Raw genomic sequence first — 22,253 nt, 5'->3', positions numbered from 1 at the left:
GGAGGATCAAAAGTTCAGCCAGCCTCGGCAATTCAGCGAGGCCCCAAGCAATTTATTGAGATCCTGTCTCAAACATGCTAGAGACATTGTGGTTAAGTGTGCTTGGGTTCAATCCCTGGTAGAAAAAAAACTTGGCTCTACATTCTTTTTTAGTTTTAGGTGGACACAATCTTTCACATTTTATGTGGTGCTGAGGATAGAACCCAATGACTCATTCATGCTAGATGAGCACACTACCACTGAGCCACAACCCCAGACCTCTACATTCTTGAAAGCATCCATTCCTCTCCCTCCCCAGTAGCACCCAGCTCATTTTTTCTCTAACATTCCAGGTATGCTACTACCTTAAGACTATTAACTTTGCTCCTCCCCCACATATCCAGATCTCTCTGCTCACTTTCAGATCTTTTAAAAAAATATTTTGTTTTTGATGGACCTTTATTTGTGGTTCTGAGAATCGAATCCAGTGCATCATACATGCTAGGCAAGCACTTTACCATAGAACCACAACCCCAACCCTCACCTTTAGATCTTGGTTGAAATTTTATTTTCTTGGAGAAGACTTTTTTAGATGTTGATGGACCTTTGTTTTATTCATTTATTTATATGCAGTGATGAAAATTGAACCCAGTGTCTCACATGTCAGCAAGTGCTCTATCACTGAACCACAACCCCATCCCCTTGGAGAAGCCATTTAAAACTTTTAGTACCAGGGTGAACCCAGGGACTCTTAACCACTGAGCCACATCCCCAGCTCTTTTTATATTTTATTTAGATAGGGTCTCACTGAGTTGCTTTAGGGCCTTGCTAAGTTGCTAAGGCTGGTTTTGGACTCTTGATCCTCACACTTATCCTCCTGCCTCAGCCTTTTAAACTGCCAGATTACAGGTGCACCCTACCATGCCAGCCTAAATCTACACTTAAACTTGCATCCCTAACTCAGTAGAGGGGAGGATTCTAAATTCAAGGCCAGTCTGGGGAGACCATCTCAAAATTTAAAAGGTAAACGTGGAAGAAAAACAAGAGAAGCTGGTGATCTAGGTCAATGACAGAACTCCCCCTGTGAAAAATACTTGTATCCCATTCCTTTATTTTCCATAACATGTAATTTTAACATATACCAGTCTTTATTGTCCTTCACGTGGCTGTTTTCACTGTTGCTAATATTCTACATAAGTCTTTCAAGTATTTCTGTAGTCAACGGTTTCTTATTTTTGGGTACTGGGGACAGAATCCAAGGGCTCCTTACCACTGAGCCACATCCCCAACCATTTTATTGAGACAGGGTCTAGCTAAGTTGCTATGGTTGGCTTTGAACTTTCGATCCTTCTGCCTCAGCCTCCTGAGTTGCTGGGATTACAGGAGTGCACCACCACAGCTGGGTCTTCTTTTTGGTAATAGGCATTCTACCAAACTCATGTTCTCTTTAAGGCAATGACTCTCCCAGTCTTTAACAACCTCATTTAACTAAAACCTATTAGGATATCCTTTACTGGCAAAACAAACTAACAAACAAAAACCTGGACATGAACTACCTATTTATCTTTCCTACAGCAAGATACTGACACTGAATACTCAGTATTTGCTACCTGGTTCACTAAAAGAAAAAAATGAACAAACAAGGGTTTTAAAATATCAGAGTAGACAAGTGTTGCACATTGAGTGTTCAGGAAATTAACTCAGAATGGGTAAAACTTTATGTATGGATACATATTAGGGGAATGCAGAGAAAAGGAAGAACTGGTTCCAAATCAATCCAGTTTTATTTTTCCACTGTATCAAAATAAAGAGACAATCCCGTTTTCCAAGAAGTAACTTTTATTTGAAAGAAAACTACTTTTCTCCCACATGTATCTTCTAAGGACTCTATCCTATATAATAGCCTGCTTAACCAATGTCCTAATAACAAATTTTCTAACAGCAAACTATACAATTGCTCTAAATAATAAATAAAGGGTTGTCTTTCACTTATTAAGGATATACCTAACTCAATGAGTTTCACACACACACACAAAAAATCACACTTTAAGTTTGTAAAGTTTAACAGATGTATTTCAAATACAACATGTTTTGTAGGAATCCACAAGCTTTTAATCTCTAAAAAAGTGACTTAATTTTTAGGGTTCAAAAATTAACATTCTTCAAAAGAAATGTCCAAGTGTTTTCTTCTATAGCTTCAAACTTTTTACACTCAACTATTTGTTCTATGCCACTTCAGACAAATGTGACATGACTGAACTACTTCATGTTACTATCTTCCCCCCCAAAAAAAGTTAAAAAAGGAGTCCTCATAAATGCAGATCTCTAATACAGTGTCTAATACAATATCTGACATGAAAGCTTTAAAAAGATCATTTCTTTCCTCATAATTAGCTAGGAGTTAATCCTCTGTAAAGGCAAAGAAAAATGATACAAAAACTTAACACTGGGTTCTCCTTTTTTTTAACTCAAGGTGTTTAACTACTCAAAATGACAACAATTACATCCTTTAAGAGTATAATAAAAGGGGTGGAAAACAGCAATGCAACTGAAAAAGTGTAGAAGCTAAATAAATCAAGGATTTTTTTCTTTTTTTTTTTTAAGGAGTAGGAAGAATCAGAAGCTTGGGAAACTCCAGAATAAAAAAGAGAGAGGGGAAGGAGAAAGGGGGGGAAAAAGTCCTCAACTGCAACCATTCCATTATCAATAGCGTCCTGAAAGAGAAAGAACAAAAATGTTAACAATTATAGTTCAACTTACCTAATGTTTTCCCAACTATTAACAGCTACCACATAAATCCTAATATTCTATAATAAGCCATTAATGAGAAATGAAGTTTTAATGCTACAAAAGCAAAGTTCACATACTTGGGCTATAGGAGCGAGATCTTGATCGTGATCTGTATCGACTATAATAAGGAGAAGGCGACCTTCTTCTGTAAGAAATAAAAGATCACTTAGTATACCACACACACACACACACTCTCTACCAAGGCAGATGATAATTAAAAAAAAATTCCCCACCACTCAAAATAGTGAGCCCTAGTCATTTAACCAGGCCCTGTCTCAAAATAATATGATTTACACTTTTTTTGGGGGGTGGGGTGGGATCGGGGTAGTACCAGGAATTGAACTCAGGGGCACTTAGCCACTGAGCCACAACCCCAGCCCCCCCCTTTTTTTTTTGTATTGTATTTACAGACAGGGTCTGTGTTTAGTACCTCACTTTTTGCTGAGGCTGGCTTTGAACTCACAATCCTCCTGTCTCAGCCTCCCGGGCCACTGAGTTTTTTGTTTATATTTTTTTGTGGCGTTGGGGACCGAATATATGGGTTCTCTACCACAAAACTACATCCCCAGTCCTTTTTATTTTGAGATAAGTGACTTGCTAAGCTGCAGAGGCTGGCCTTAAACTTGTGATCCTCTTCCTGCTTCAGACTCTTGGGAGTAGGAGTGTGCCAACTATGCATGGCTTTTTTTTTTTTTTTTTTTAAATAAAAAACCCCAGGGGTTTAAAAAAAAATTCTTCTTGGACAGGATTAGGAGAAAAGCCAGGGGTGCTTTACTACTGAATTACACTCCCTAGTTCTTTTTTACTTTGAGACAGAATCTCATCAAATTGCTGAGATTGCGGGTGTATGCCACTGCATCTAGCTTGGTTTTTCTTTTTAAAGACAAGGTCTTACTATGCTGCCCAGTCTCGCCTTGATTCCCTGATTTCAAGTGATCTTCCCATCTCAGCCTCCCAAGCATCTGGGGCCAATGCTAAGTCAAGCTCAAACATTCACTTTTTATTCATACAGATCAAACACATAAGTGCCAAATAATAGAGATGCCATCTAATTTAGAACAAAAATTTCAAAGTTAAAACATTACCTGTACCGGTAATCATAGTCTTCATATCTGTCATATCCACGATCATATCCTCTATCATAGTAAGAATCTCGACGCCTGCCACCACCTCCACCACCACCTCCACCTCCGCCGCCACCGCCACCACCACTACTAAAGAAAAATATAAAACATTACACTTTAGTGTCAATGATCCTTTTTCTGGGACCATTTAATAAAAATCAGCAGCTTAAAAAAAAAAATGAAAGGAGAACAGTTAAGAAGTACTACCCTTCAGGTCAAATGCTTATATTTCTTTTCTTTCTTTTTTCCCCCCTTTTGGTACTGGGGATTGAACTCAGAGGCATTTGACCACTAAGCCACATCCCCAGTCCTATTTTGTATTTTATTTAGCAACAGGGTCTCACTGAGTTACTTAGTGCTTTGCTTTTGCTGAGGCTGGCTTTGAACTTGCAATCCTCCTGCCTTAGCCTCTTGAGCCAATGGGCTTACAGGTGTGCACACTGCACCTGGCCCATTTACTACTGAATTCAATCTATGCAATGCACCGTAACATAAACATCACGTATCTACAAAACAAATTATATATCATTTATGATTTTACCTTATTTTCTTCCTAAATAAACAGTAATATCAATAAATAATCCTTATATAGAGAGGCTTCCCAGGTCACATAGGAACAGAGACACAAATGAATAGCATGTAATATTTTTCTAATACTTAAAAATTTTCTTATTCGGGCTGGGGTTGTAGCTCAATGGTAAAGGGCTGGAACCTCAGCACCACATAAAAAATAAATAAAAATAAAGATATTATGTCAATCTACCACACACACACACACACACACACACACACACACACACAGTTCTTCTTGAACAAACCAGGAGAAAAGCCAGAATTATATTTGCAATAGCTTATAAACATCATATTTTGCTTATTTATTAATATTTTAATAAACTATAAATATTAAAAATATATTGAAAGAATTCTGAGAATGTATGTAAATTAAATGACAGGAAAAAATATTTCCTCATTACATTTCTCATAGATTTCTGGCTCTTACAGTTTAGTTTATGAAAAACAATTTTTTTCCCTTGTGCACTAGGGATTGAACCCAGGGTCTCATGCTAGGCAAATGCTCTACCACTAAGCCCCAGTCTCAGCTCTAGGCAATGTGAGATCTTACTGAGTTGGTCTGCCCATGTAGATGCCAGGTGTAGGTGTGTGCGCTCTCTTAGTGATAGAATAATCCACACGAATTCTTCTACCATCCAACTCCATTCCATTTGCCCTTTCCATAGCCTGTAAAGGAGAACAAGCACAGAAAGTCATGTATAATTCACTGGCCTTGAAGTAATAATTACTTAAATATTAAGTGCAAAATTATCTGAAATCCAAATAAACTCATCTAATTTGAAAACAACACAGCAGTGCAGGGGATTCTGACATTTCTAGACCTCAAAACTGTCCAGAAAATATTTAAATTTATTCAAAAGAGAAGTTAATACACCTTCCCCTCAAATGTCTGTGTCTTGAGTTCCCACTCCATGTTCATCTTTTCAATCTAAACTTTCTGTAGCTTGCCCAGGTAGGCTGCATTTCATACTTCCTCAGTCCTCAGACATTTATTTATAAAGACTGACTTCAAAATACTAAGAATGTTGGCCAAGTTTTAACTAGATTTTCTCTGTAACCTGATTTTACCCCCCCCCCTTTTGAACTGGGGAACGAATTCAGGGGTGCTTAACCACTGAGCTACCTCCCTAGTCCATTTTGTTTTTCATTTTGATGTTCTCACTAAGTTGCTGAGGTTGGCATGAACTTCTGATCCTCCTTCCTCAGCCTGGAAAGTCGCTGGGATTATAGGGTGTGTGCCACCACACCTGACTTCCTTATTTCTTGTTCTTCAGTTTGCAGTCCAATATGCTGATAAAGAAGATTTAAAGGTATAGAAGCACACACATTTATGGTACTACCTTTTCCAGTCTCTTGCTGAGAAGAAACCAATAACGATACACGATTTTAATGTAATTCACAATATTTTACTTTAAGATTCAAAGAGCTATTCTTCCTACTTATAATCAAGATCTCAGCCAGGCACAGTGGTGCGTATGACTGCAATCCAGTGGCCTGAGAGACCGAGGCAGAAGGATCGCAAGTTCAAAGCCAGCCTCAGCAAAAAGTGAGGTGCTAAGCAACTAAATAAAATACAAAATAGGGCTGGGGATGCGGCTCAGTGGCCGAGTGCCCCTGAGTTCAATCCCTGGCACTAAATAAACAAATAAAATAATGTATCTTTTGGTTTCATCTTTCAAAAGAACAACTTTGAAAGGGTCCTTTTGGCTAAAAAACCCTCCACCTTAAGAAAACAATTATTTATATCTTAATAAATAAGTTTCTGAAACAACAAAACTGTAATAAATGTAACATTTTCTATTTTAAATTCCAAAACCTGAAATTTCCAAGCTGTTCTTTCAAATAAGGGTGAAGAGTTTATTAACAGCATTGGTTTTTGTAGTTCATACATATTTCAGCTAAGCCATTTCAGAAGGCCTGTGCAGAAGAAGTAGAGACAGCCACAGCCATACAGTAGAAACCACATAACCTATGGGAAGTCTGTATAATTGAGGTTGGAAGTAACTGGTTTCAGTCTGGTCAACTCAAAATAGAAAATGCAGTTTAGCTAGCAATCTTTAATTAGCCAAGCCATGACTTACAACACACTGCCACCTAGTGAACTTCAAATATAAAGAAACTCAACCTGCCAAAAAGTGCTCCTAAAGTCATTGGTATCTGAGCTCACATTCCCATCACTTTGCCCTAAGCACCAAGATAATAATTACAATGATATTTTAAACACTTTAGCAAATGAAAATATTTGAAGTAAGTTTTTGGAACCTAAGTAACATCGCCATTCTAACTTTACCCAGAAATAAACCAAGGGGAGGAAAAAAAAAAAAAAAAAAGCTAAGACAAAAAATTATCACAAGAAAAAATTTGTTTTTGTTTTGCACTTTGTATTTTAGGCCCCATATCTTAATATTTCTAAATTTACACCTCTATTGTTTGAGAATAGGAAAACAAATCACAAATACATAACAACAAAAAAGTCCGCACAATGACAAATTAAGATATTCGAGATCTAAAGTATTACCTTAGTTAAGATTATCAAAGGTTTCTCTACCCTGACACTCTTTAACATTTTGGGCCTCCTGATCCTGTGTTATAGGGCGCAATTTCTGGCATTATAGATTTTTTTTTTTTTTTTGAGACAGGGTCTTGCTATATTACTTAGGCTGATCTTAAACTCCTGGTCTCAACTGATCCTATACTTCAGCTTCCTAAGTAGCCAGGATTACAGGCACTAGATGACAATATCATCTATTATTTTTGAAAGATATACCTGTTCTTATTACTGCTTTTATTACAAGGATCATTTCTTGTGGTCTCACCTCACTAAGTTGCTGAGGCTGGCCTGGAACTTGTGAACCTCCTACCTCAGCCTCTGAGACACTGGGATTACAGGTGTGGATCATCACGCCTGGCTCAGACATAAGTTTAAATGTCACTCAATTTAATCATCTGTTCAGAGTCATCAATGTGGTTTATTAAAAACAAAAACAAAAAAAAACACACTTTACATTTTCCATTAACTTAAAATATACATCCCAGTTTACAAAAACATATTTCAATCAGGATATATATATCTACACCAGAAAAAAAGCGGAAAAGTCAAACTTTGGCTATTCTAATTGTAACACGAAAAGGGTGAGTTTGAATTGGAGTATGAGAAGAAACAATGTTTACGGAAATGGGAATTAGTTAACTTTTAATAGTAAATCAATACTATGCTCACGAATATAAAATTTTCTCAAAATGAAAATTTAAAAAATCAAGTTTACCTCCTTTGAGTCATCTATTCTCTCAAAATACACAAAAGCAAATCCCCGTGATCGTCCAGTCCGTTGGTCGTAAACCACATTGACACCACTCAATGGTCCATATCTAGAAAATACTTCACGAAGATCTCGCTCTGTTGTGTATAAACTGAGCCCAAAAACTCCAAGACAAGTGTTGGGATCTGGATTCGCCTATTGGATGAAGACGTTATTAAGCTCTAATTAAAATAAAAATATTTTGTTTCAAACACCCCACCTACCTCACATAGAATATATTGTTTCTAGTTATTTGGAAATAAAATTTTATGGAACTAAAGCAGATGAACCACATTTTACAGTTCAGAGCATTTAGATTTTCTATGGAATATACTTTCTAGTCATAGCCTGAATAAAAACAATTTTACTTTTAGCCCAGTAATTTTCAGAACATATCCCAAGAATTTGTCCTGTATATCCCTGATGGATTAGTATTTAGTCTGACTTGGAATTACTAATTTAGAACTCTCCATTTCTTTTTCTTTTCTTTTTTTGGAATTGTAGATGGACAGAATGCCTTTATTTTATTTGTTTATTTTTATGTGGTACTGAAGATAGAACATAGTGGCTGATGCATGCTGGACAAGCGCTCTGCCACTGAGCTACAGTCCCAGTCCCCATTTTCTTATGTAGCAAGGATATACTACTTTCAATGTTTCCATGAGCCACATTTTAAAATTAAAAATACAAATTTCTAATCATTAAATACTGACATATTCTGTGTAGACTGACTGAAACCTGAGTTTGGTCAACTAGCAAACAAAACCAAAAACACCTCAATATCACACATCCAAGATTTACTCATTTCCTAACAAGAAAATAAAAGTGTTGGTTGTTACTACTGCATAACTTTTGATATTTTCTTGGTTTCTCCCTATTATGGTAAAACTCTGCATTAATTATCTCACCCTTTATGCTTTTCATTTTTAATTCTTAGAGCTCATTTATCCCCAAATTTTATCTTTTTAAAAATAACTAAAAAAACAGAATAAAATAGACATTATTATTGCTGTATGTATATACGTGACTGTATGACCAATGTGATTCTGCAACCTGTACACTAAGAATGAGAAATTATACCCCATCTGATTCAAATGTATGTCAAGATCATTGTACTGTCATGTGTAACTAATTAAAACAAAATTAAAAAAAAATCAAGATACTATACCCCCATTATAGAAGCTATCATGAAATGTAGGCTTGTTATGATGGTGGCATTTCTTTTATTAGCATATCCATAACATAAAAGGTATTCCTTTTATTTCCAAAGTTAAATTTGTTAAGAATGTTTCTGGAGTACCAATTTCTAAAACAATGACTATCTCTCATAAAAGGAAGACATTATGCCATGATTACACTCAAGAAAGAGAAAAATAAGTTTTCATTAACTTTTATACCCACATACCCTGCTGCCTGTATGTCTTCTCCTGTTAGACATTGGAGAGTGACTTCGGCTCCTTCTCCGTCGGTATTCTGGTGTATACGACCTACTTCGAGATCTTCTCCTATGAGAGTGAGAGTGGGATCTGGATCGAGTATAACGTCTATGAGAATGCCTTCTTGACCTTGACCTTTGAGAAAAACAAATGTAGGTAAAAATACTGGAACAAATGGCCAACACTTTTTTCCAAGGATGTGTACAAATATCCATGCCTGTTCTCAGCTCTTTTGTCTTTTTTCTTTTTGAAAGGGGCCTAGGGAATCAAACAAGTGTTCTACCACTGAGCTACACCCTTAGTCCCTCTACTCCTGTGTCCTTTCCAAGAAAAAGGTATTCTTGTTTTCTTAAGTCACAGCAACCTCCTCCCTTCTTTTGGTCTATCCCTTCTAGATTCACCCCTTTCACCTTACCTTACAATCATGTTAAAGCTCTACCTTCTTTCCAGCTGTGGTATCAGTCTACAAAATAGCTTCTATAACATATTTCATAAATGTTATAAATGCTAAGGGCCAGAAAATTAAAAATGGCATAAGGACAGGCTGGGTATGGTGGTACATGCTTGTAATCTCAGCTGTTTGGGAGGCTGAGGCAGAAAGATCACAAGTTTAAGGTCAACCGGAGCAACTTAGCAAGAACCTGTCTCAAAATAGAAATTTTGAAAAGAGTTAGGGATGTAACTCAGTGGTAAAGGTCTTGCCTAGCAGGTACAAGGCCGTCGATTCAATCCCCAACATAGCATAAGGAGGAAGGGAATAAATGAGGGAAGATTTTTACAGAACTAAAAAAGCAAGCAATAAAGCTGGAAGACTTAATAGAATTTGCCTATGTAGATAACTGGAGGCTGAGGCTGAAGGACCAAGTTGAAGGCCAGCCTCAGCAACTTTAATAAGACCCTACCTCAAGTGCCCCTGGGTTCAGTGTCTTGTATCACCACCACCAAAGACATGGAGATGTGTTTAGAGAATACCAAAAGAATACAATCTGCTAAGATGCATAAAACTTCTGAGGAAACACCACAGCTGTGGACCTCAAGAAAAGCGCAGCTTTTTCTTTTTTTAAAGACATTAATAGACCTTTATTTTATTCATTTATTTATATGTGAGGCTGAGAATCAAACCCAGTGCCTTACACATGCTAGGCAAGTGCTCTACCACTGGGCCACATGCACAACCCCACCTGCCAAAGTGCAGCCTTTTAAATGATTCTTTTATATTATGCTCCTTTGCAAGCAGACTCTATTAAAAGACAACTATGTCTTTACTCCAGAAATAAAAATGACTTGGCAAACAACTGTCCAGGCTTTTAAAAAATTCCAGCCTAACAGACCTGGGCCATGTGAAACCGTGAACTTTGCAGTAGTCTGTTATCTTGTCAGTGGTGGGTCTCTGATTATCTGGAGTTGTCCCCCCTCCAATTATAATGGACCAGTGTTTCAACCTGGACATAGGAGTCATACATAATTTTTAGATAAAATATGTATGTGGAATAAAACTCTTTTTTGCTACTGGGGATTGAACCCAGAAATGCTTTCCACTGAGTCATTTTTATTCATTTGAGACAGGGCCTCACTAAATTGTTAAGGCTGGCTTCCAACTTGTGATCCTTCTGCCTCAACCTAAGGAGTAATTTGGATTATAGGTGTGTACCACTTCACAACTTCAAAATTGTCATTTTTGCTGCACCAAATATTGTTGGCATACAACCATACACTGATTCTCAAGTTCATTTAAGTCAATCAATGTATTTGTTTTAATAGCTATTATCCAATAGATTAACTGTGCTGAGACTCTTAATTTATCTAGAAAATATTAATTTCTAAATTCTAGAGTCTGAGAAAAACTATTTTATGAGCCTTTGGTGAAATTTCTGTTCAAAATGCAGCCATAAGGAAGAATTTCATAAAATCCCTTTGCCATAAAACCAAACCAAACCAAACCCAACACACATAAAACATCTGAGGCTTTATTTTAAACACACTTACCTGGATTTTGATCTTGACCGAGAATGGGATTCAGAGTGTTTGGAAACCCTTGATGGACTACGAGATCCTGACCTGCTCTCCGATTTTACACGAGCAGGAGTTCCCGTTGGAGATTTTGACTGAGAGCGAGACTCCTAACAAAGAAGACAGTATTACAAATGGCACTGGTCCCGTAGATGCCTAACACCTAACATTTAATGTAGCGTAATTTTTTTTTTATATTGATTGCTCCTGAAAAACAAATGGTTAGGCAACACCCTCCAGAAAAAAATTTCAGCTCATTAATAACCCATTGTTAATACTGCTAACTGTCCTCAATAATTCCCTACTTGAACCAGATCACCAATTCTCTATTAACTAAGTAATCATGCAAATTCATCTACAACTTGATCATACAGACACTGGAACATAAACCATACATTTACTTAACCTAGGACCCATTCATTCTTCCAGATTCTTTTAATTCTACTTCACTCTTGCTTTCTACTTCTCTTCATTCTTCATTGAGTTTTTCATTTTTCATACTTCGTGTATTCTTCCCCAATTCAAACAATTCAAAATAGCCTTAAAAAAATATTCAAGTGCTTCTATCTGACCAATCTTCTGTTCAATTTTTTCCCCCATTCAATTTTAATTTTCTGATCTTTAATACTTTTCATTAGCCTTCTTTTATCTTGATTTATCTTCCACATTCTTGGAAAAAACTCTTCAATTTCTTCACGAACATTAACCTTAATGGAAAAAGAACATTTAGTATATTTAAGCACGTGGGGATTATAAAACTCTGCTGGAGTTCAGAATGTTATCTACCAAATGGAAAAGCCAGCAGGTAAAGTGCAAATAACTAGTTTATTAAAAAAAAAAAAGGCAATTTTATAATCTTTAAAATTGTTCAAAAGTGTAGTTTCTAACAAAGAGAATCTACTGAATTTCTCTAAATGTTTTTTTAAACCATCTCTTTACCCTCCTCCCCTTTCATGTTTCATTCTAATACCTAAAATGTGAACAATTTTAATATAAATACTTAATTCAAACAAATCTAACATAAAGTGTAATTTCCCCCCACCTACGTGTTAAGTTTCCACTATTTTAAACCTGAAGATTCTTACTGACCTTAGAATACGCTTTTACTAAGTCATGCTAAGAAATCGAGATATTGTTAAAGTAAAGCATCCCAGGCTGAAATAGCTGTACACAACTATCTAAACTCATACATTACAGCATACATGCCAAAGGATCAAAGGAATCAAAAAGTCAGTAAAATTACTAACACCTTCCAATTCTGTTTTACTATCTCTGCTTATTTTGATTTAACCAGAAAGACTGGTTATAAAGACAGATAATAAATGGCAAAAACTAAGGGAAAAGAGGAAGCACAAAAATTTTAATTATCCTCTTTGGTTTGAAACTCTTTAAAATATATATTTTGCATTTTACAGCTGTGCCACTTTAAAGTGCTATATTCTCCAGGAAATACAAAAATTCACCATGTTACAAAAATTGTATCATTTTTGATCCTACCTTTCCTTGGGGGGGGGAGAGTAGGGATGGGGTAACTGGGGATTGAACTTGGGGCACTCAACCACCGAGTCATATCCCCAGTCCTGTTTTGTATTTTATTTAGAGACAAGTCTCAGTGAATTGCTCAGCACCTTGCTTTTTGCTGAGACTGGCTTTGAACTCGAGATCCTCCTGAATCAGCCTCCCAAGCCAGGCTTGTGCCACTGTGCCTGGCTTGATTCTACCTTTTTTAAATTCAGCTTTTATGTATTTTATGTATTTATGTATACTTATAATTCCTTTGGTGACTATATTTCCTATATTGCAACACTGGTTTCTGAAAAAGTTGGGTGTAAATCAAAACTTTCCAAATACATTTATTTATAACTGATTAAAAGCTTATTTGACAAACATTAGGCACTTTATCACTAAAACATAATGGACAATTTGGCTCCTCTGCCCATTTATGCCTGATTATTAATGTATAAATAATTATTCCAATTTCACACCAATTTTTATTTATACCATATCGACTATGACACAACTTTTTTAAAAAAAGCGCTTTCTTAAAACTTTTACCTCCAAGGACTTATTTATCCAGAATTATAATAATGCTGGTAGGCCTATTTTTTTTCCATATGAAAACAAAACTATTTTTTAACTACTTTTTGTTCAATACCAACCTTTCCCATTTAACTACCACATTTTAGATACTCTCTAAATTCCGGGACAGATGCTTAGAGCAGCATATTCAGTGCTTTAAAAAGAAAACAAAGAAAGAGAAAAAGGCATGGCTAATTTGCTTGTAATTACAGTTTCACAGGCGGGTTCAGTAACTAAACTGATAAGAATATCTTCAGCTTTTCCTTCTATAAAACAGACCCTCTGACATAATATTCATTTATGCTCCATTGAACAGCAGTGGCTGGGAATTGTATCTACAAACATCACCACAGCTTTTATAATACATACATGTATAATTAGAAGGCTTTAAACTGAAAGGCACTTAAACTTTTAACTTTGCCATGACAGAAATAAAAATTAAAACCAAAGGTTTATTTGAAGTTTTTTTAGAACATGACAAAAACATAATGGTCCAAATATGTGCAATTATGACTTTGAAGTCTCCTCTCATAAACATAATTAACAGTTGCTGAAAATTATTTCTCAGAAATTAGTGTGAACAAGGTAACTCAGTGTTATCTTAAGTGCTCCAATGTAAGAACTACACCACCAGTCCTTTCTTAAAATTTGAGAAAGGATCTTGCTAAGTCTCCCAGGGTGGTCTTTTTTTTTTTTTTTTAAAGAGAGAGTGAGAGAGGAGAGAGAGAATTTTTAATATTTATTTTTTAGTTCTCGGCGGACACATCTTTGTTGGTATGTGGTGCTGAGGATCGAACCCGGGCCGCACGCATGCCAGGCGAGCACGCTACCGCTTGAGCCACATCCCCAGCCCATCCCAGGGTGGTCTTGAATTTGTGATCTGCCTCAATCTTCCCAGTAAACTGGAATTATTGGTGTGTGTCACCATGCCTGGCCTGACAGGATATCTTTTAAAAAGACATCAACAAAATTTTATTATTTTAGTTGTTGATGGACTTTTATTTAATTTATTCAAACCCAGGGCCTCACACATGGTAGGCAAGTGCTCTACCAGTGAGCTACAATCCCAGCCCAACATCAACAAATGTTAAAAGCAGCTTTGCTGTTTATCATTTAGGGTGTCACCAATACCTCACCTCCTTTGCTGTCTACCCTTTCAGCTCCACAAAATCTAACTTTGTATGAGGTTCTTCATGGATTCATCCAAGGTTAAGAAATAGTCACACTCTTAGCTCTAACTCCTATATCCTTCAACTATTAGTAATCTTAACCTACAGAATTAACTGCTAGGTTCAAAATAACAATTCTTTAGACACTTTTAGTATACCAAAATATACTCATTATTGAAAGATGGTCATATTAGTATTTATCATTTAAATACAACATTTTCCAAATACTATTACCAAATAAATGCTATTTTCACTAAACTCTGAATTAGTAATCAAGCTTTAGTTAAGTCCTTCATAGAAGACAAAAACTAGATAATCCTTTTCTATCTTTGACCTGTCTTCATAATGAAATAATTTCAATATTTATTCATTTTTTTTGAGAAGGTGGTGTCTCACTATGTTGGCCAGGCTGGTCTCAAACTTGTGGGCTTAAAAAGACTCTTCCATCTTAGCCTCCCAAATTGCTGGGGCTTCAGGTGTGCGCCATTATGCCCTGCTAATTTCAACTTTAAAAAAAAAAAATTATAAAATGATTTAGAAATTGGAAGCTAAATTTAAGAGTTGCAAATACAAAACAAACAAACAAATAAATGATGGGAAGGGGTAATATCTTCCCCCTTTCGTTAGACTAACCTGTTCTTACAGCCGTCTCATCAAGGAATTCAATGAATTCCTCAGTAATCTGGCTTATCCAACAATCACTGAATCAATCAACATTTTTTCGTTTAATATCAAATTTTAACAAGCATCTTAAATAGGATACCCAGTCTACCTTACATACTATAAACAACCCACTTCAAAAGGTTTTGTTTTGGTGTTTGTTATATGCACAAATTATCACCAGATAAGAATAATTCCTACTGCAAAAAAAAATAGTCCTTAATTCAGCCAGTATATTATAGATGGGGAAAAAAAATATTCCAACAAAATCTACATGCTTAGCACTTAATACTCATTAAAAATAAACTAATAATGGGGCTGGGGATGTGGCTCAAGCAGTAGTGCGCTCGTCTGGCATGCGTGCGGCCCGGGTTCGATCCTCAGCACCACATACCAACAAAGATGTTGTGTCCGCCGAGAACTAAAAAATAAATATTAAAAATTCTCTCTCACTCTCTAAAAAAAAAAAAAAAAAAAAAAAAAAAAAAAAAAAAAAAAAAAAAAAGAAAAAAAGAGCTTTGTAATGTTTTGAACAACCAATAAAAAAAAAAAAAAATCATACTATAACTCATTCCAATATCAAGGCCAGGCAAATATTAGCCAGGTAATAGTGCCAAATTTACACAAATGCATGCCTATGGGTGTAAAACAAACTTTCTAACAATATTTTTCCTCTACTTTATAAAATTGGAGATTTCCATAGAAATACATTGGTGAATTTAAATTATGTGTCCTCAGAAGACAGAATACACTTTAATTACCCAAATACCTTACAATATTATACTAACAACTTCATTCTTGTAAGAAATCTTTTGTATTTTTCTCAATTTTATTTTTTTCAGCCCCTAGAAATAACAGTTCTAGGGTACGATAAGGTATTTCTTTTACAGATTGTCAGGCTGATAAAATACTTCTGGTTTCTTCTTAAACCTAACCGCTATTAGAGCAATCTCTTAAAGAGAAAACAGATCACTCATATTATCTAATTTCAAATAATAATTTCCCTTCCTTTAAGATCATACCCGTCTACTGCATTCTGAGGTTGATGCCTCAATCTGCAAAGGCTTACATATATTCTAAAATTGCATGTCTACACATTCTCAAAAGTTTGGAATAATTTGGGGAATATTTTATCATAAATAATTTAGTAATTGCCACTTATAAAACTCATGCCACAATTGTGAATTTTCTTGTAAAATTCTGTACAAATCTTAAATAAAGCTCATAAAATCTCCTAAATTTTCACAATAAACTAATTTTTAAAAGCTGATGTATAAGTGACAATTTCAAAGGTAGAGAAAAACTTATATGGACTAAAGTGATTTTGCTATATTAAAAAAAGCCAACAAATAGCAACTAAACCCAAACTACTAAGAACCTGTTACAATATTCTCTACTTATGCTCTCATCTTCTGGTATCATGGAGTATTTATGAATCTTGAATAAGTGAGATGACTGGGCCTCAATTTCAAGGAAAAGCTAACTTTTCTTTTCACATCAGTTCTAGTCACTCATATTATCATAATATCAACAAAATAAGGATTATACACAACTATATATATTAGTAACTTAAAAGGAGGGAAGAGGAACTGCATTTCCTTGCATTATTCTTTTCTCAACTTTTCTACAGCATTTCTTTCTTCCTCATCTATTACCATTGTCTTACTTCCACTTCTGCCCAGCTAAATCTTCTGTTAGAACATATGAACAAATAACAACCAATATTAATTCACTTAATATAGGAATATACATGTTTTACAAAGGCCTCAGGGCTAGTTATTGGGTTTCTGAGTACCCACTGATAATATCAATATCAAAGGTTTTCAGTCAGGCAGATTTTAGAAAAACCCAATGCTGATATTCATGCCATTTCACACTTTAGGATACCACAGGTAAATAAGTACGGTTCATTTACGTCCACAAAGTTTTTTTTTTTTTTAAAGACTCATTCCTAAATATTTAAATCCCTTGATATTCTTTCAATATCAAGGCTCTCTATTCTCATTTAGGAATAAGATAATATGGCATAACTGTAAAAATTACAGTTATGAACCGTGGGTTAAATTTCTTGCACTGCTCCTTTACAAAATCCTGCCTTTTACTTATATTGAGCAAGTTAGCACCTTTCGGTGAAAGAATTTCAAATGTAAAAATTTGAACTTTGTAAGGTCTTTTTCAAGTTTGCAAAATCTTTGCTTAAATGAGAGCGAGGGGAGAAAACAATAAAAAAGCATTAAAGCATAAAAGAACTTATCATTGGATAAATGATGGTACTCAACTTTATAAAAATAAACCCAAGACATAAAACTGTTTAATAATACTACCATATTACAAGGAAGGAAACTTTACCCTTTTGCAACGTCAATGTGATGAGATATAAGGGATTGTTCCCACTCCCACTCCAGCTGTAGAGAGCTGCCTAGGTCGTCTTGTACCCTGGTCAAGTGCTATGCTGCTGGGAGAACAGGAGCCAATAGCTAGCTGGTATTCTGGAACTAATTCATGCAACTATGTTGTTAACTATACCAGAATATCAGAATAGTTGGGTTTTGAAAAGGTGGCTGTGGGGGGCTCTAGGAGTCTTTAAACCACAGCTTAATTGCCAATCTTATACCCAATTCCAAAGGACATTTCCACTTAATATTTTAAATATTAACTTACATTACATGTCACAAGCAAATTCCTTTAGGGACCTTTTTGATTGCATATTTATTCAAATCTATTTTTTCACTATCTTAGCACAACCTCTCCATTAGCATACCTATATAATCAATAATAATTTCTCTAATCTTTAGACCTAATGGAAGTTTTATATCTCAAAGTAAATCTTTCCCATTTCTTGACTCCTTTTCTGAATTCCTTATTAATTCTATCAGACACCACTTACTTTTACCCAGATTTGAATGGTCAGTCATCTCAAATTAGACTTCAAGTTCACTTTCCCTCAAGAACACCTAGCTAGCCCTAATTAGAAAGGCAGCAGATGCTCTAAACAAGTTTTACCTTGGATTACTTAAAATGGAATTCCTCCCTAAAGTTCTTTAACTGTATTCTTTAAAATGGAAGAAACATTAATTTAAAATGGAAAATTAAGCTGTAGTAACTGCTTTTGGCAAACTCCATTAATGGCTCTGAGACACTGAAGAATATTGTGTTCTTCACAAATGTTAACCAAAATATATACAGCATAATGTGTTTATATGAATAGTGGACTAGTACTTATCTCAGATTCCTGACTGCAGTCTTTTGGGTCTCTCTCTTTTTTTAAAGATGGACACAATATCTTTATTTTACTTATTTATTTTTTATGTGGTGCTGAGTACCTTACAAGTGTGAGGCAAGCATTCTACCACTGAGCTATGCCCCCAGCTATGAGTTTTATATTTCTAAAATGCTAACACTACTCCAGTCCTTGCAAGATTATCATGAGCAGTAAAACACAGAAAATGCATTAAAGATTTTTGGGCTGGTAAATTCTAAAATGCTACAAAAAAAAGTAAGCTACACTAGTTTCGGTCCTACTTCCCCAGTATACTTGCTAGAACGTAACTATCTAGAAAGTTTCCATTTAATTCTAAACATCTTTTTACTGAGATGGAATTAATATGTATCTTATACACTGTTGGTAAACTAAATGAAAATGCACTTTATTAGTGCTAAAAACTCCTACAGAGAGGAAAACATTAATTCAAATTTGATTCATGATCTCCACAAACACCTCTGATAACCCTAAAATGTGAATACTGACCTTTCAATGTTTTTACTAATATGGTTTAAAAAAATTTTTTTAAAGGATGACAACTACTTACACACCTCACTTAAAAATTATTCTTCTTTTTTTTTTTTTTTGATACCAGGATTGAACTCAGAGGCAGTTCACCATTGAGCCACACCCCTGGCCCTATTTTGCATTTTATTTAGAGACAGGGTCTTACTGAGTTGCTTAGCACCTTGCTTTTGCTGAAGCTGGCTTTAAACTTGAGAACCTCCTGCCTCAGCTTCCTGAGCTGCTGGGATCACAGGTGTGTGCCACCATGCCTGGCTCCTCACTTAAAAATTATTTTCTAGGCCAGGGTGCTGTTACCTTTAGACATCTTTAGCTGCAAACACAAGGACACAGCAGTTTATTATATATAAAATTTAAACTGCTGGTTTATAGTCAGCCGAAAAAGGTCACTATAGTTAAAAAAAAAAAAAAATCAAATTCACTTATGAATGCCAAACTGCTGGGGGGGCGGGGGGGGAGTAATCCTCCAGAAAAACTTCTAGCATTCTTCTATTATTATGTGTAGTAGTAGTAGTATTTGAGATATGGATTTGCTAAGTTGCTAAGGCTGGCCTGGACCTTGGGATCCTCCTGCCTTAGCCTCCCAAGTCACCGGGCATGTATCACCATCCAGCCCATTCTTCTAATTCTTCAAACCAATTACATATAAATCACCTCAATCTAAAAAGCTCAAAAAACAAAATGTAAAAAGACGTAACAGGTGAACATGGAAATTATTCAATCTACTATTTACAATAAACTACACTTGTGGAAAAAACATTTTTTTTTTTTTGGTACTAGGGATTGAACCCAGGGTACTTTTACCACTGAGCTACATACCCAGCTCTTTTCACTTGTTACTTTGAGACAGGGTCTTGCTAAATTTCTAAAAGTTGGCTTTGAACTAGAAACTCCTCCTGCCTCAGCTTCCTAAGTTGCTGGGTTTACATGCAAGTGTCACTGTGCCCTGAGGAGGGCAAAAATACTTTTTATAACCAAAAATAGCCAAGAAGGGAGGGGGGAAAGCAAACCTACTCTTTCCATTAAATAAATGTTAATATCAGCCCATGTTACTTTTATAGGTGGGTAACATGACAGTAGAACTTAGTCTCCTCCACTAGATGACATATTAAAAAGAACTAAAGAAATCAAGGTCCCATTAGTAGCCCACATCCCACAAACCAAATTAAAACAAGCATTAAAAACTTTTTTTGTTAAAGTTAATTGAAAGGAAGATGGACAATAAAATTTTTTTCCATATATGAACATTTTCAAACAAGAAACACAACTACTACCAATATTTTTATTGCATGATCTTAAGCATTTCTTATGAGACACTAAATCTATCACCCTAAACAATGAGCAGGTTCAATTATATCCATGCTCCAAATATCATTAAAAATATCTAATCTCAAATGTAGCTTTGTTTCTACCCTATTGCTTTAAATATCTTAATCAGCTTTGATTTGACTGATTCCAGGTGTTTCTATACTAAACTTCCACAGAAAGGACAAATTCATTCTATCCAGCACAGCCCTCAAGTGTTTTTTTTTTTTTTTTTTTTTTTTTATGGTTCCCCTAGTGACTAGAATAAATACCAACACAACAGCAGAAACGTGTTGCCTGGGCTTTTGTTTTCAGATTTCAACTAACTCACTTCCACCAATTTCCCCTACTTCAATAACTTCTGAAATAAAACTCAAACACTGATAATACACGTTCTAGCACTTATCCTAATTAAGGATAATGCATTCTTTGTGATGTTTATATTCATCTGACCCCAAATAATTAAAACCTTCTTCTGTGCCCTCTCTTCCTGGGGGAGGGGTGAGAAGAGAAATGTGAAGTGGGCCTGTAATTTTCACGTAACCTTTTGAGTAAGAGAACAGTATAAACTGACTAGTTATTTTTAAAATACTGAGCCAGAAATTCGTTATGTAAGATTAAAGAAAGACAGAAAATTCCTTCTTAATTTTTTTTTTAACCATAAAAACCTGCAAAGGAGTGGTCAATTTTTAGATGAAAGGTCAAAGGAAGAAAAGCATTAGAAGCTGAGATATAAAGAGAAAAAAAAAATCCAACATCAAGGAATTAGAAAAAATAAGTCGTTATAGCATTTCCACATAATTTTGAAGTGAAAGCAAAGTTAAAAAGGGACATTAAGGGAAAAGGGCTCCTTGCGTAGTTTTCCCCTCACAGCTCTCGTCTTAAGAACGCTTAAGGGTCGGTGCGGTCGTTGACTAACCACTTCATTAGGCTCGTCCCACCTTCAACCTCAAGGCTTTCGCCTTTATAGACGCAACGCCGCCGGTTCCAACAGAGACGCGGCCGCTCACTGCAATAGAGAGCCAAGGAGACACAGGCCCCAGCTAGTCCCACGCCAGCTACTCCCCGCCCGGACAACAGCCCCGCGCACTTTCGACCCCGAGACCCTCTACGATGCTCGGGAGTCTCCAGATATGCTACCGCAGGAAGCACCTACCACTATCCGGCCGGGGTGGGGAACTCCCTGCCGCCGCCTCCCACCCCACCGCGACGGGGACCCACCTCAGAAAGAAGTAAGCAAGCCTCGGGGCGGGGAGAAGGGAAGGTGCAATGAGGAGGTGGGGATAGGACAGGAGTCCAGGTACCAGTCAGTCTCCAAAAAAGGGGGGAGGGAAGTAATTGTAGTGTTTGGGTAAGGAGTGGACCCAGAAGCCATCTTGGGATGTGAGAAATCACTCGCGATGGCTCCAGAGATTGCTCCCCGCGGGCCCCGCAGGACTCCCCGCAACCCGGCCCGACCGCGCTAGTCCCGGTAAAACCCCGAGCATCGGGCCGCCGCCGAAGACGGCTCCCGCGGCTTTGTACTCACTCTGCCCTCGAAGTTGTTCTCCTCTACATCACTCATGTCGGCCAGACGCTCCCCAGAACTAAATAAGAGGCAAGTCTCGGCTTGAGGGCCAATGGCCTGATCAACCCGCTGACTGGACCGTAGGGAGGAGGAAAGAGTCGGCAACAACCGCCGCTTCACTCCACTCCCACTCGGTCGCAGGCTCCGGCAAAATGGCGCCCGCGCACCCAGAAACCTAGCCTCTCCAGTGCGCGACGTAAGGGGGCGGGCTCTCTATGACGTCACGATCCCCGCCTCCCGCGAGGCTTTGTGTTTGCCCCGCCGGCAAAATGCGTGGGGGTGGCGTGTGTTGCTAGCCTGGGCGCTTTGGAACCGCCTCCCCAGCGTTGACCTCCAAACTCCAGCCTTGGCTCTAACGCCTCCACCCCTTTGAAGACTTTCAGTCATCAGCTTTTATTGACCTCAGTTCCTTTGAATGTTGTCCACGTGGATACTGATATAAGAGAATAGAAAAAAATGGAAAAAAATGTTATGT

At 36.6% G+C, this 22,253-nt stretch overlaps 2 protein-coding genes across 4 annotated transcripts in view; one reads left to right on the top strand and one right to left on the bottom strand.

The window, feature by feature from the left end:
- The window catches only part of LOC308643867 (protein FAM221A), a 330,925-nt gene that overhangs the window by 198,042 nt on the left and 110,630 nt on the right, over positions 1 to 22,253 (top strand). The gene's annotated exons all lie outside the window — the stretch shown is intronic.
- TRA2A (transformer 2 alpha homolog) lies at positions 1,792 to 21,956 on the bottom strand. Of its 2 annotated transcripts, none has more exons than XM_081284239.1 (8): positions 21,740 to 21,956; positions 11,188 to 11,321; positions 9,171 to 9,336; positions 7,733 to 7,921; positions 5,017 to 5,132; positions 3,855 to 3,983; positions 2,847 to 2,911; positions 1,792 to 2,693 (listed from the first exon to the last, which is right to left on the bottom strand). In XM_081284239.1, exons 1-8 carry the CDS (start codon positions 21,773 to 21,775, stop codon positions 2,683 to 2,685), a joined length of 846 nt encoding a protein of 281 aa, XP_081140365.1. In that variant the 5' UTR covers positions 21,776 to 21,956; the 3' UTR covers positions 1,792 to 2,682. The 2 variants fall into 2 exon arrangements, with proteins under 2 accessions (XP_081140365.1, XP_081140366.1); XM_081284240.1 differs by having other exon boundaries at positions 1,793 to 2,693; positions 2,847 to 2,914; positions 21,740 to 21,954.

Source organism: Spermophilus citellus (assembly GCF_964194105.1).
Source record: "Spermophilus citellus genome assembly, chromosome: 3".
In the NCBI taxonomy this organism is placed as follows: Eukaryota; Metazoa; Chordata; class Mammalia; order Rodentia; family Sciuridae; genus Spermophilus; species Spermophilus citellus.
The sequence above is the reverse complement of the archived record's forward strand: the minus strand, read 5'-3'. Positions and strand labels throughout refer to the sequence as shown.